The sequence below is a fragment of the Eublepharis macularius genome, chromosome 17, assembly GCF_028583425.1.
Source record: "Eublepharis macularius isolate TG4126 chromosome 17, MPM_Emac_v1.0, whole genome shotgun sequence".
Classification (NCBI taxonomy): Eukaryota; Metazoa; Chordata; class Lepidosauria; order Squamata; family Eublepharidae; genus Eublepharis; species Eublepharis macularius.
In genome coordinates this window covers 27,432,317-27,447,370 of record NC_072806.1, presented here as the reverse complement: position 1 = coordinate 27,447,370, position 15,054 = coordinate 27,432,317, and the positions used below count along the sequence as shown (strand labels likewise).

Genomic DNA, 15,054 nt, shown 5'->3' with positions numbered 1-15,054 from the left:
GACCCAAAAAGCTAGTTGGTTTTGGGAGCACATTCAAAGCAGAAGCTGTTTTATTGCAGCACATCAGGCGTAAACACTTGTGGTCTATGGAAAGTGTATGCACACTCATCTGCCCGCTTCCCCGGGGGGGGGGGGTGCTCTGGTGGAAGGAGGCACCTAAGTGCTTCTGGGGTCAAGTATTTTTCCAACGAAGAGGAGAGCTCCTGTCTCATCGTCCTGAAGCACAAACAAGAATGGTCTGTCCAAGTGATAATTTATGAGAACGGTTGGGCAAGGGTCCTCTGCCTGTGGCAGGACGACAGATCCGACCCCCTCTTCGTTCAGTTCCAGCATTGCTTTGTGCTGCACGTGGGACAGCTTGACTGCCTTAGCAGCAATCTTGCTGAAGTCGGGGGTCTCAAAGAGTGCCTGGAGTCCTGCAAGGAAGAAGTATGTTAGAACAAGGAAGAACTTAAAAGGGTCTTGGGGGACAACAGTGGGTTGGAAGAAAACAGTGCCATTTTGTGGAAGAGGCCTTTGAGTAGGTAATGCTAAGAAACTCCTAGACCTCTGGATCTTCCAAGATTCCCCATCTCCCAGTGAAACAGACTGTTAAGTTCATGGTAAGCAAATGTAAGTAAGTTCTCAAACCCAACTTACAGAAGAGGTTTGCGAAGGATGCTGTGTGCTCCTAGCATACTAACTATTATAGCTTCAGGTGAGTAGCCATATTGGGCTGCAGTAGAAGAACAAGATGCGGGTGCAGTAGCACCTGAAAGATCAACTAGATTTCCAAGGTATGAGCTTTTGAGAGTCAAAGCTATCTGAAGAAGAAAGCTCTTGAAAGCTCATACCCTTCACATCCATCCATCCATCTATCTCATTTATAGTCTGCCTTTCTCAGTGAGACTCAAGGCGGATTACATAGTACAATCAGTATCAAGGACATTTCCATACAGTGTCAAGGACATTTCCATAAACAATGTCATAGGATTTTACAAAGATACAGCATTCGCAAGGATCCAATACAAAGTTGAAGAATTGCTGAAACAACATAATCACTTCTAGGACTGACATCAGATAACATGAAGCACGGGTGGTATATAGGAGTACATATTCAAAGCAACAAATAATATGCAAGGCAACACAGAGGTGAAGTCTACGGTCCCGAACTCATTAGCGAAGCATCTGAGACCCCACCCCCACCCTACAATACTTCCCTCCTATCTGAATAACAAGCCTTTTTTAATCATCTGCAGAAAGTTTTGCATCATATGCAGAAAGCCAGAAGAGTGGGCGCTCTCCTGACCTAGTTGTTCTTTATGGTGCTACTGGATCCAAACCTAACTTAATTATGTTCATGGAGTATCAGTGGCCATGAGATGTGATAGCTAGGAATGAAGCTCCATGTTCAGCGGCAGCATCCTCCTGATAACCAGGTGCCAAATACAGACACCAGGCCCGGGAGCATCCCCGGGAGTCTAGCCACTTGGGCCACTCCTATCAACCCCAGCCGTCAGTGTCTGGCCCTGCCTTGGAGCTTCCTGGAGCGTCCTGAGGGCAGCAGAGCTGATCTGGGCCAGCAGAGCCAGGTGGCAGTGCTGGCATTAACTCTGCCCACCTAGAGATCTGCGCTTGGATACATACGCATTTCCTGGAGAGTGCCAGCCAGGGCCAACTCTGAAGTCAGCTTGAGCCGTGGCATCTTCAGATCCATACAGACAGTCTTCAGTTGCTTGTTGATGTCGTGGACAAACTCCGAAGTGAGGCTCTCCTCAATGAGTGTCATGTTCTGGGTCACGCTTTGGGGCAGAAAGAACAGGGCACTGACACGCCCCTCCAGGGGCAACTGAGCAATCTGGGGTGGGAGTCGGAGAAAGCACAAGGTCAGCCACTGTCACTCCAAAGGGTTCAGTCTACCAGCGCAGCTGGTGCCCTCAAGCGTCCGACCCAGCAGCCCAAAGAGTTTCCCGTAGGATGAGCTCCTCCTTTTATTTTGTCACGATTTGTTTTCCTTTACTCATCTACCCTGTAATGGTAGATGGCTTGGGAGACACTTGGGAAGGAGTGAGTCCCTCTTCCCAGCCTACAGAAAAAAAACATGCTTACCAAAAGAGGCATTTCAGGTGTGGTTGGTGTTTAAGGCAGATACAGCTGCTTGGAAAATGGGGGGGAGAGGTGACTGCTGGGGGAAGGCTCGGGTGCTAGGACGGTTGGGTGTGCTTTAAATGCTGCCTCAGGCCTCCCCTATACACACACACACACACACCCTTAGAGCATTTTCCCAAGTGGCCCTGCCTCTTCAGTCTCCATGGAGCAGCTACCATGCTTGTGATAAATCAGTTTGTGATTTTATTGTTTCTTTTTTGTCATTTTATCTCCTGCTGTAACCCGCCCTGAGCCCGCTTGCGGGGAGGGCGGGCTATAATTCAAATAAGTAATAAATAATAATACCAGTGCCAGTGGAGACACTGAAAAGCCCATTCCTCCCAAACACTGTCTCCCTCAACAACATCCCGTTTATGAATTCCATCCTTGGCTTTTAATTGCACTCATCTCTTGAAACCTGTGGCTTAAGTTGGCGTTCCTTGAAAATTAAAATGCTACGGAACCCCGAAAGTAACCTTATCGCAACTAGCCTCATTCTCATTCACCATCTTCTGCTAGATAAGATCTGGCTTTCTTTCCGGAAACGTTCTTGACTTGGACTTTGGAATGCTGTGGGAAGCTGCTACAAAGGGTTCCTTATTAGGGCTGCCAGCTCCAAGTTGGGAAATTCCTGGAGATCTAGGGGGTGAAACCTGGAGAAAGGGGTTTGGGGAGGGAAAGGGCATGGCATAATTCCAGAGAGTCCACCCCCCAAAAGTAGCCATTTTCTCCAGGTGAACTGATCTCTGTGGCCTGGAGACCAGTTGTAATTACGGGGGATCTCCAGCTACTACCTGGAGGCTGGTAACCCTACTCCTTATACTTGGCACCAGGTATTACGGAAAGTTCCCTGGCCAGTTTTGAGTGTTACACTGTTAGCACTGGGGAAGGGCTGGGGAGAGACACCTTTGGTGGCATGGAGTCCAAGTGCTTAGGTGGTGGTCCCAGTAAATGGACTTTTTTTTTTTTTACAGAGCATGTAGCCAGTGCTGGCCTTGATTCAGGGGCCGATGTTCAAATCCTGGCCAAGTTTCTAGGTGGGTGAGAGCCTCACAGGTTCTGCTTGTCCTTGGAAATGCCTTGATGGGTGCAAGAAAGTCGTATCAAGGAGGAGGAAGAGACAAGGATTGCAAAAGACTTTGAAACGACCCCATTAATACAGACCAGGATGAGTTTTGTGTTGCTTGTCTTGAATTCTCCGGTGCTGGGAATGGAGGGTGAAGGAAAGACCCTCCAGCCTCCTATGGGGCAATCAGGGGGGTCTGGTGGGGCAGGGAGGAGAACCTCTTCCAATACTGACCTTGCAGTCGAGCTCAGAGTCGAAGCCATACTTCACGAGGGTGTTTGAGCCCTCCATCATAGGGACACTCACTGCCCTGTCCTCATCCAAGTGGAAGTCCTGCAGCCTAGTAAATTTGGAGTCAAATCTAGTCATCCATTTTCCTGTCGAGAGGGGGAGGAAGACTTTTTGTTATGAGTTTTCCCAGTTTTCTCCTCCCTCGAGAGAAGCTGTTGGAATTAGCAATGTTGTTGCTGTGGGGAAACAGAAGACAAGCCCACAGTCTTCTTTCTCGCATTTGATCGTTACAGAAGAGAGTTAGAGCAGAACCACAAGTGACAAAAGGCACAGATTGGACACTTGTCAGCTTCCCTCAAGTTTTGATGGGAAATTGATTGATAACCTTTGAGGATAGTTATACAAAGTAATATACGGAATATAAGTTAAATTGGTTGACTTATATTAATGCATGGGTTATGTGGTTTATATGGTATATGGTTTATAGAAATATTTGAAACCAGGAAACTATGAAATTATGTTAAAAAGCGACAAATTGTTTGTCTAATATGGAAGAAGGGACTCCAAGATAAGGTATAGAGTAATAAAAAATAGTTAAAGAATTATTGCTTAGATCAAAGGGAAAGTATATGTTTGTTAGATAGATGAATTTAAAATGAGTAAGAGAAAAGGGACAAAGGGTTGGAAAACTGTTGGAAGTCAAAAGAAAAGGGGGGAAAGGGAGGGGGTTAGAAATTGGGAAACGGGAATTGATTGTAATGTGAAATTATATTATTCTAATTCCAATAAAAATTTTATTAAAAAAAAAAAGTTTTGATGGGAAATGTAGGCATCCTGGTCTCGCAGCTTCGCTCTCTGACTGCTGTCCAATGGACTTTTCCACTGTCACTTGTCCAACATTCCGCCAAGCTGCCTACATTTCCCATCAAAACTTGAGGGAAGCTGACAAGTGTCCAATCTGTGCCTTTTGTCACTTGTGGTTCTGCTCTTAGAAGCATTCTAGACACACACTTAAAAACAATATTAGCTCTGACACAGAATCCCAAAGAATCAAATTGGTTGTACACAGAGAAAGAACTTTGGGGATTGATTCCCAAGAAGAACGTGGTCTGCCAATCGAAGCGTTGTAGATGTTCAATAAACAACTCTTTCACTTTAACTATACTCCAAGTATGGGATTATTGGAGAAAGCATTTGGCCCATGCTAGTTTCCCTATCAGTAGCCCTTATTTTAAGCTTGATACCCAAACTAGTAAATTTTCAAAAGTCAGACATAACTGGAAGATATTGTCAAAAGCTAACATTTCAGTAAAAACGCAAGGGTAGTATGCACTTGTAGTTTTGTGTAGTGTTTAAGAGCAGCAGGACTCTAATCTGAAGAACCAGGTTTGATTCCCCACTCCTCCACTTGAAGCCAGCTGGGTGATCTTGGGTCAGTCACAGCTTCTCAGAGCTCTCTCAGCCCCACCCACCTCACAGGGTGATTGTTGTGAGGATAATAATAACATATTTTGTAAAGTGCTCTGAGTGGGTGTTTAGTTGTCCTGAAGGGTGGCATATAATTTTTTATTATCATTATCATTAATAATACTCTGATGTTAATCCTCTCCAGAAACAATTGAGAGAGGAGTTGACTGCCTTAGAAAATCCAATTTTAAATAGAACTATCCACTTCAAAGGAGCCTTCTCCTATCGCTTACAAGGAACTGACTTTTGAAAAGTGAAGCAAATTACACAAAGGCCTGGGAACAAGATTTAAGTGAACAAATAAGATGGAAAATGGCAATCATCTCCTTTAAAGTCCAGATGCCTTGATGTTAAAGTATGTTCAAAGTAGTTGACTATTGGCGCCTTGAAGTCAAACAAACTGAAACGGTGTTTGCCTACCAATGCACATTTGTGCTGGATTAATTGTGGGATGAATGATAATTTCATGTCTAGTGCACCACTAGGTACAAAAGGTCCTAAAATAATACTGATTTCCAGAAGAACAATCAAGTCCCATTAAGCTGCAAGAACTCAAATTGTGGCACAGTGAAGATGTAAACTTTGCCATCACTACAAAAATGGATTGACAGAGCGTGGGATCATTTCATATGTAATAAAATAACAGCACAACTTGAGACAAAAAAAATAAGACACAAGCCACTTTCTTAAGAAGTGATGGTTATTTGTATACTTAAAACAGGACTTAATTTTTTATTATATCATAGCCGCCTACCATGGTCTCTAACATATTACTTGTGGCCTCTTTTGGAATTGCACCTTGATAGAATTGATTTATAACTTTCTTCTGTCTTCCCCCTTATTAGAATACTTTAAAGTTTATGATATTGTTGATGCTAATGTTTCTGTGGATGTATTGTATTAACTGCAGTTTCTGTGAATAGGTACAAAATAAGTGGTTTTTTAAAAAAAAAATCTGTTGCCAACCCTATCAGTAGTAGATTTTTTCTTCTCCTTTACCTGGAACAAGCTCTGTCTCTCCTCTGAGCAGCCTCCCTTACCTTTGAAGTACGCTGCTCCGAGTAGCAGGATGCTGATTCCAGTTGGGATCTCCTTCAGGAATCTGGTGACTTTTCCGTTGGTACGCTGCTGCACCCAGCTGTTGGCCTCTTGCAGGTCCACGCGGGCGTTTCCTGTAAGTACTCTAGGCCGGACTCCATAAGATTTCTCGAGGTCGCTCACAAACCCAGGTTTTATTCTCAGCCCTGCCAAAAACCAGAAAGCTCTTACATCTCTAGCCCTCTCTATTCTGAGCTTGGAGAGAAAGCTCTACATCCGTGGGCCAAAACCAGCCCATAGTTGTACAAGAGATGCAAAATAGTCCATTTTGCTGCCCTGATGGAGAACCATCCACTGACACCCAGTTTCAAAAAGACTATTTCTCTGCTCACCAGTAGCAACCATCACTACCACCCTGTAGGTATTGTCAGACATCGTTATTTTCAAAGCTGACCTATGCAATCCAGGCCACAATATTCCCTCAGCAGAGAACAGATGCACTGCAGAGAGAGAGAGAGACCCCATTCCCCAGCTATGTTGATGTACCTGGCTATCCATGTGCTAGCATTGCAGTGGGCAGGGAGGGCTCCCACAGCTGTCTCTCCACTGGACTTTAATCCTAGACTGCTAAGTGAGAGATGGGGCATTTGGGTTTTCGTGTCAGCCTGCATGTGGGGTGTGCAATTAATATGCTTGTCATAACCTGAACAAACTTTGCAATAACAGGACCTGTTTCTGAATTATGGCTTTAAAACATACCTCTCAGAATCTCTCTATTCAAGACATCTGGCACATGAAGAACACATGTTGGAAGATGCAATGGCAGCCGGGAAGGGTAGTTTAAAAAGACAGAGCTGGGGGAAGGGCAAAGCTTCGTAAATACCTGAAACCCTAAGTGGCAAGCCGCTTCGGATTCAGGTATTTAAATAGCTTCGGTATGCTCCGTAAAGATTCGCAGCATACCAAAGTGAGGGGAGAAGCTTCCAGACCCCCACCTTACTTACTTGGCCCTGGAAAGAGGTATTTCCCCACCAAACAGCTGATCCTGGGGTTTAAATGCCCCTTTCTGTGCCACTGCGCAGCGGCAGGGAGAGGGAAATTTAAACCCCGGCAGGCTGCACTCCGCCACTTGTCAGGGAAACCCCCAATGAGTGACTGAGTCGGGGGTGAAATGCCCCTCTCCCTGGCACTGCATAGTGGCAGGAAGAAGGGCATTTCACCCCGGCAGGCTGCACTCAGCCACTTGTCAAGGAAACCCCTGACAAGCAGCTGAGTTGGGGATTTAAATGTCCCTCTTCATGACATAAGAACATAAGAACATAAGCAAAGCCATGTTGGATCAGGCCAGTGGCCCATCCAGTCCAACATTCTGTCACACACAGTGGCTAGAAATCCAGTGCCATCTAAAGGACTGTCAGTGATGACACTGCACAGCAGCACGGAGAGGGAAATTTAAACCCCAGCAGGCTGCACTCAGCCACTTGTCAGGGAAACCCCTGACAAACAGCTGATCAGCAGTTTAAATGTCCCTCTCCCTCCAGCTGCACAGCGGCATGGAAAGGGACATTTTCAACCCCTGGATCCAAAGCTTCCCAAAGCTACACAGCTTCGGTAATCTTTGATTCAGGGTTTCCGAAACAGCCCCAGTACGCTGGGGCCGTTTTGGAAATCCCAAATCTTTGCGAATCAGGTCTGATTCGGGTATTTTTCCCGAATCGGAAACCCAAAGCGCACACCCCTAATTATAACCTCTCCAGCTCCAAGCATGGCTCTGGAAGGCAGCTCCAGCCCATTTCCATTCCTCGCTGCCCTCTGGTTGCGATCTCACACAGTTTTAGACTGGAGAGGTGAAATTTGGGGAGCCTTTGGGGAGGCAAAGATGAAATTAACAAACCCTCTGAGGAGCAATCTCCACCGACTCTGTCTTTTTAAACAACGCTTCCCGGCTAACATTGTATCTCCCTACACTTGACTAACTCGCACCGAGGCATCTCGTGCAGAGAGACTCTCAATGTGGGGTGTGCTGTAAAAACAAAGCAAAGGCAGACTTCAGTGGGTAAGTAACTTGTGACTGAGGTCCTTGCATTCCAGGGCTAAGCCCATGCCCCTTGGCTACCTGGCTGATAGTCTGGGCTCCAATGCTCAGGAGGCAACATCTGCTGTCTAACTAACCCATATCCCACTATGAAACCTTGTCAAATATTCTCATAGGGAGAGTTTCAACTACAGATTATCTGGCTCATGAACCCGAGGATGCTGGCGTGGGGGACAGAATTGCAGTGGTCCTTCCTTGTGTCCTCTGGCTCCCCTAAGCAGCCCTGGCCTCTGGAACACGGGCACTAAGCTTTACTTCTCTCCAAGATGAGGCGAGAGATGCTCTTCAAGCCTTTGGCGGGGACAGCGAGGCTGGCCAGGAGTGTCTGGTAGGTGCTGTGGAGCTCTGCCTTGTTGAGCAGGTCATAGAAGAGAGCACGATCCAGAAGGTTTTCTGTTCGTTCTCCCGCACCTGACAACGGCATAGAAAGGCCAGTGAGATTTTTCTGTCCCTTCTGGAGCAATGTTGGAGCAAGAGGGATCAAAAGAGAACAAAAGCTCACCCAGCGAAAGGGCAGAGAGAGCTGTGGCGACACTGAAGGGTGAAAGGAGGACATTGGCGGTGGGGGTCTGGCTGGATCTCAGACGGTACAGGTTGTAGCCAAAGTTGGAGACGGAGGATGCCAGCTTGTTTACGGGGATCTTGTAAAAGGGGTCGTCCTCTTCCTCTGCTCCCCCTGCGTTCGCCGCATCTGGATTGGCAGGCTCCTTTGAGGCACAGAATTACTTCTTTAGCATTGTCTAATGACAGGGATGGTAAGGAATGGAGGGGAGGGATTTGTTTTCTAAGCCCTCTTGGGTCAGTGGGGAACTTGGGCAGTTCCCAAAGTACAAACGGAGTAGACTGTGTAGGAGTCCTCACCTCTGTTTTCCACGTCCAAGGACAGCCATTCTGTTCCAACCCTACCTTGCTAGCTCATGTTAGTCTTAAAGCCAAAAAGAGCTCTGGAAATGCTGCAGGACGGAAGCTGACATTTCAGGTGTTTCTTAAAACCTTCGCACCTGCCCTGTAGGCTGCTCACCTGCTCAGTCCCCTGGCTTCTGCAGGAGGTGATGAGAAGTCCCAGCCACAGAAGAATTGTCAGTCCCTGCATGGTAGTGCCTGAAGGGGTAAGAATGGACAAAGGTCACTTCAGCCATCATCCCCAGCCATTTTCTGCATCCGGGACAATGTGTTTTCCGCCACTAAACAGATGGCCTCTGGCTAGGGCTGTCAACTCTGGATTGGGAAATACCGGGAGATACCTGGAGATTTGGGGTTGGAGCCTGGGGAGGGCAAGGTTTGGGGAGAGGCTGGCACTCAGCGGGTTATAACGCCATAGAGTGCCCCTTCCTAAGCAGACATTTTGTCCAGGGGAACTGATCTCTGTTGTCTAGAGACCAGTGGTAATTCTGGAAGAGCTCTAAGCGAGGTTGGTAACCCTACATCTGGCATGGATTCAGATAACTTAGCTTCACAATGATTTCATGTTTAAAATATAACTCTTTCCACCTTCAATGCTGCAAAGGGAAAGAGGATTGGGGCAAAAGGTTTGAGCTTTAAGGCTCTGCAGTTGCCACACTCCTCTCCTGGGCCAGCAGAAACAATAAAGTAAATATTTTTATTCATTTTTTTTTCTTGTGAAAATTCAGAACAGTAAACAACAAAAGCCCCAATACCAAATATGGTCTAAAAGGTTAAATAAGTCCACTTAGCAATTAAGAACAAAGGCCTTTTGTCTGAGAAAGGCTTAAAAGCTATTTGAAATAACTTGGGGCTAAAATAAGGGTTTTTAGAGTTTGGTTTTTGGTGTTGCAGAATTTGGTCTAGGGCAGGCGGTGGCTGCTGCCTGTTGTTGTTGTTGTTGTTGTTGTTGTTGTTAACAACAACATTCAATTTATATTCCACCCTTCAGGATAACTTAACGCCCACTCAGAGCGGTTTACAAAGTATGTTATAATTATCCCCACAACAACACACCCTGTGAGGTGAGCTGAGAGAGCTCCTAGAAGCTGACTAATCCAAGGTCACCCAGCTGGCTTCAAGTAGAGGAGTGGGTAATCAAACCCGGTTCTCCAGATTAGAGTCCTGTGCTCTTAACCACACACCAAACTGGCTTTCCAGTATTACTTCCAGGTCTGCAGAGTAGTAAAGAGTCCAGTAGCACCTTTAAGACTAACCAACTTTACTGTAGCATAAGCTTTCAAGAACCATAGTTCTCCTCATCAGATACATCTGATGAAGAGAGCTGTGGTTCTCGAAAGCTTATGCTACAGTAAAGATGGTTAGTCTTAAAGGTGCTACTGGACTCTACTATTTTGCTACTACAGACTAACACTGCTAACTCCTCTAGGTCTGCAGAGGGGTCTGTGAATTACATCACTAACTGCCTCTTTTAGTTCAAAATCTAGCACTTTGACTCCTTTGCCATTGACACAAAACAAACAGGGCGGTACAGCTAGCCCCTTAAAGGACAGCAATAACATTCATAATGATCTTGATAGGTTGGGCTGTTTGGCTGAAAGTAAGAAAATGAAACCGTGTGAGAGACAAATAAGCAAATAGGATCTCAGGCTTGCAATCGATCACAGATTAAGAGTCAGCAGCATGATGCAGCTGCAAAAAAGGCTAATACAATTTTAGGCTGCATTAATAGAAGCACAGTAGCCAAGTCACGAGGAATAATAGTTTCCCTCAACACTGTGCCAGTCAAATCTCATCTGGAGTGCGCTGTCCAGTTCTGGTTGTCATTCTTTATGAAAGAGGAAGACAAACTGGAAAAGGGTTCAGAGGAGGGCGATAAAGAGGATTGTGGGTTTGGAAAACAAGTTCACTGAGCAGAGGGTTGGACTAGATGGCCTCAGGACTCCTTTCAAGCTCCAGGGCTTTGGCTCCATCTGATCCTCCAGTGCACATGTACATGAATCAAACAAACATTCCAAAGCAGTCATGGACAGAGGCAAAAACAAGACTGTAGGCTGCTTTGTAGCCAGAGACATGAAGGAATTCCAAGAACCAGCACTTCCAAAAATGTTTCCTGCTGCGTTGTATATCGGCCAAACTCTGGCAAACAAGAGGGCAGTAATCATTGCCTGTGTTCTGTTATGTGGCTCATTTTCCCTTCCCCCTTGGAGCATTGCTGGTTTGTTCTGGAGATGCCTGGGTATGGTGCAATTCTGGCTTCTACAACAACAAGATTTGGGAGTCTGCAACAACATGTTTCCCCCCCATCCTGAGTGCCTCATCTCCTACAGTGCAATCCTAAACATTCTCAGCCAATTAATGAACTTTGAGGAAGGGTGCCACTCTGCGTAAAAGAGGGTTTGGATGAGACCTTGGTGAGAAAGAAATCAGTGTGGCTACTTGGCAGATCTCTGGGTTAACTTCTCTCTGGTGTTTGCAGAGGAACTTTAGACTGTTATATCCAGTCCAAAGGACAGACTACAACCCTAGCAGGCATTGGCTGCCATGTCCCTGAAAGCTGGCGCCAAAGGGGCTGGGTGAAAACAGCAGTTATGTTCTTCCAAGCTTACAATTAAAGGGAAGGCAGTCCTGGGAGCTGCGACAGCCAAATTAGCAGGTTGGTCCATGAGTCTCAAACTCAAAGTTCTTCTAAAATTAATGTAGCTGGTGGCAGCCAGCTAGACACACAAAGGCTGGTGTCCAGAGAAGGTAGAGTGCCAATTATCCTTCTTGCTACCAACTTATTTTATTATTTATTTATTTATGCTATTTATCGTCCTCCTTTCTCACTGAGACTCAAGGCGGATTACACAGTATAGATCAATGCAATCAACGGCAGGGGACATTCAGTGAACAATACGATAGGTTAAAGATTGCAGTAATTTAATAAACAGCTGAAATCAATGCTGAAAACAAACTATACGCAAGTTGACGTGACGTATTACATGACACAGAACTGTCCAGTGGGAGCATACTTACAGCAACAGACAGTACACAGTACTATAGCCTACCCCCCGCATCTCTTTCCAGCTCATCACTCTGAATTTTTTCTTGCAACACAGTCCCTATTAGAAATACTGTCTTTGCAGCAGGAAAAAAAGTTTAGCTGCTTAAAAATCAATGGAAACAAGTACTCTAGGAAGGAACTGCTTGCTGGAGGAGGCTGAGAGTATCTTTTACCCTCTGCACTGCAAGAGCCGTTTAGAAAGCATATAGTCTGGAGGGAGCGTCCTTCACCATAGCCTGCAATATGCATGGAAGGATGGGACATTATGTCTGTTAAGCCTAGCCCAATTGCAAAAAGCTACCAGCATGTTCTGGTCCCAACCACACTCTGTTCTGGAGAGGGGGCCTCAGAAGGGAGGTTGTACGTCTTGGCTTGGCCATTGTTGCCTGGCTCTGAAATCCCAGCATTTGCCAAGAAGTATGCTGAAGCCTCGCTGAGCGTCAAAGTTTCTAAGCATCTGGATCTGATTAGCACAACTCTAAAGTATGCAGCCGGGGGGGGGGGGGGGACCACAGAAAGGACCTATATTTTCACCAGGGTTGGGTTGGGGTTTTTTTGAGCTCTCGAAGCTCTGTGAAGAGACATCAAGAGGCCATGATGGAGAAGGAATATGGATGGTGATGGGTCCAATTTCTTAATTAGGGAGGCTGGCTGGAGGTGGACGGCCTTTCCCGGCTAGAGGTTTTAAGCTGAGGATAGGATCCCGTTGAAAAGATGGCCCGTGGGGCTGTTCTGCTGAGCTGAAACTGCCGTCATTTTTGCACTTGTGTCCAAGTGCCAAACTGAAAAACTGCCTGTACCAGAGAGCTGCTTGAAGTGACAGGGACATCTGCCCACCAGGAGTTGCTACCGATCTCTTCTTAGGATACTAAACTTTTAAAAAACTTTTGTAAAGATGGCCTTTCTAATAAGTGAGAAACCAAAGCTTGTGGCAGGAAGAAAAATTAGCACTCTGTCCCATCTGGCCTCTTAGAGGAAGACAAACACCCCTTTTTGCCATCACCCCCACCCTCATCACTCCCAATGCCCCGGTGGGGCTTCCTCACACCTATCTTGTTGTGCCCCCCCCCCAGATCTCCAGGAATTTCCCAACTTGGAGCTGGCAACCCTATTCCAGATACCTGGCAAAGGGAGCTTTGACTCTTGAAAACCTTGTGGACCTTTAAGGTGCTGTCGGGCTCAAATCTTGCTGGTCTACTGCAGACCAACACAGCTAGCACACTATAAAGGAGGAGTCCAGTTGCAGCCCCTTAAAGGCTAACCACATTTATTCCAGCATAAGCTGAGCCAGTGCTTGTTTCACAAGATGCACATGAGTTAAATAACATACTAAACCCCACAAACAACAGAACAACTGGTGTGTGTGTATGGGGGGGGGGGGAATGCTATAAAGAGAGTCTGCTTTGCAGGTTTGGTCTGCAGCTTTTAGGGAAACTGTATCGGTCTAATGGATGTACACTTCAATGCATCTGATGAAGTGAGGAAAGTGTTGTTATCTTTTCAAGTGCTGCTGCACTCCTGTATTATTTTGCTCCTAACGTGGTATTCCCTTTGGCATTACTGTGCCATTCTGAGAACCCTCTAGGCAAACCACCCAGCTGCCTATAGCTCCCCTTTGCCCATTGGTCTGTGGCCACCAAACATGCAGGAATGAACCTGCATCGCTCCTCAATGCTTTTCCTTACCTGTCCACCTCTCCGCGACCAGCCTGTGTGAGATGAGAGAGCAGGGAAAGAGTGGAGCTGAGAACGGGGCCACATCTGCATGCGCTGCTGCCGCCTGCCAGCCCACAGGCCTCCTCAGCAGGCTTCAGATTACAGTTTCCCAAAGTTCTCTTAAAGCAGCCTCCTCCTGTTTTTGACACTCCACTTTCCTAGCTGTACAGAGCTGTTTGTGAATGGGAAAATACTAGCCCCAGAGGGAAAGAGGGAACCCTGAGCGACAAATCCCAGAATAGCAAGATTCCAGTCCACCTCAGATTAGGATTGCCAGCCTCCAGGTAGTGGCTGGAGATCTCCTGGAATTACAACTGGTCTCCAGGCCACAGAGATCAGTTCACCTGGAGAAAATGGCTACTTTTCCAGGCGGACTCTATGGAATTATGCCATGCCAAGGTCCTTTCCCTCCCCAAACCGCACTTTCTCCAGGTTTCTCCCCCCCCCCCCCCGATCTCCAGGAATTTCCCAACTTGGAGCTGGCAACCCCATTCCAGATACCTGGCAAAGGGAGCTTTGACTCTTGAAAACCTTGTGGACCTTTAAGGTGCTGTCGGGCTCAAATCTTGCTGGTCTACTGCAGACCAACACAGCTAGCCACCTGGAAAAAAATCCCAGAATGGCATTCAAGGTTTAAAATGCTGCCTAACAGCCAGCCCAACCCATGGATAGCTTTTAGGCAGCGCTCAGAGGTAAAGCAGTGCAAGGCAGATGCGTTACCCAAGTGACCTCTTCGCTGAACAACTCTAACTACTGCTTGAGGCAGAATCAAGATTCAAGTCCAGGGGCACCTTAAAGACCAACGAGATCTCCAGCGTATATGTTTCGAGAGTCAGAGCTCCTTTTGCCATACACATCAGGTATTTGACAAAGAAAGATTTTTTTAAATACATTACTGTTTTATTAATAAGAGTAAAAGCCCAATAAAAAGGGCAAAGAGGAAAAAAAAGAAAGGGGGGGGAGAATGGAAAAAGAGAAAGAAGATGAAAAGAACAAAAATTACAGAAAAAAATACATATTTCATTTTCAAGAAAAATGGGGTGGGGGGGGGAATGGAGACAAAAAAAGATTTGACTTTCGAAAGCTTATACCCTGGAAATCTTGTTCGTCTTCAAGGTGCTACTGGACTCGAATCCTGCAGTTCTCCTGCAAGACAACGCAGCTACCCACTTGAAAGTACTTGAGGCAGTAAAGTGTCATTTGGCTGAAGCTGTTTCCTAGTTTCGTATTCACAGTTCCTTATTCAGAATCACCCCCCCCCCCCATTTGTTAATCTTAATTTCTCTTGGGGTCTTTGGAGCAGATGGCATGAAACAGGGGAACAGCACGTGGTCCCTCTTGAAGGATAAAGTCTGGGGAGGTATGA

General features: G+C 46.2%; 1 protein-coding gene across 2 annotated transcripts; it reads right to left on the bottom strand.

Moving 5' to 3' along the window:
• Positions 1-32: 32 nt before the first annotated feature.
• SERPINF1 (serpin family F member 1) lies at positions 33-13,771 on the bottom strand. Of its 2 annotated transcripts, none has more exons than XM_055001282.1 (8): positions 13,659-13,771; positions 9,046-9,125; positions 8,527-8,731; positions 8,280-8,435; positions 5,932-6,135; positions 3,428-3,570; positions 1,627-1,837; positions 33-416 (listed from the first exon to the last, which is right to left on the bottom strand). In XM_055001282.1, exons 2-8 carry the CDS (start codon positions 9,115-9,117, stop codon positions 157-159), a joined length of 1,251 nt encoding a protein of 416 aa, XP_054857257.1. In that variant the 5' UTR covers positions 9,118-9,125; positions 13,659-13,771; the 3' UTR covers positions 33-156. The 2 variants fall into 2 exon arrangements, with proteins under 2 accessions (XP_054857257.1, XP_054857258.1); XM_055001283.1 differs by lacking the exon at positions 13,659-13,771 and adding an exon at positions 13,095-13,151.
• Positions 13,772-15,054: the final 1,283 nt, after the last annotated feature.

What these genes read in the sequence shown, in the direction of transcription:
- SERPINF1 (XM_055001282.1), bottom strand. Translation starts at nt 9,117, where the DNA reads ATGCAGGGACTGACAATTCTTCTGTGGCTGGGACTTCTCATCACCTCC. An exon ending in TCGCCTCATCTTGGAGAGAA is followed by an intron (nt 6,136 to 8,279) that starts GTAAAGCTTAGT and finishes GGTTTTTGGCAG; the next exon opens with GGCTGAGAATAAAACCTGGG. An exon ending in TGGCACTCTCCAGGAAATGC is followed by an intron (nt 417 to 1,626) that starts GTATGTATCCAA and finishes TCTTCCTTGCAG; the next exon opens with GACTCCAGGCACTCTTTGAG.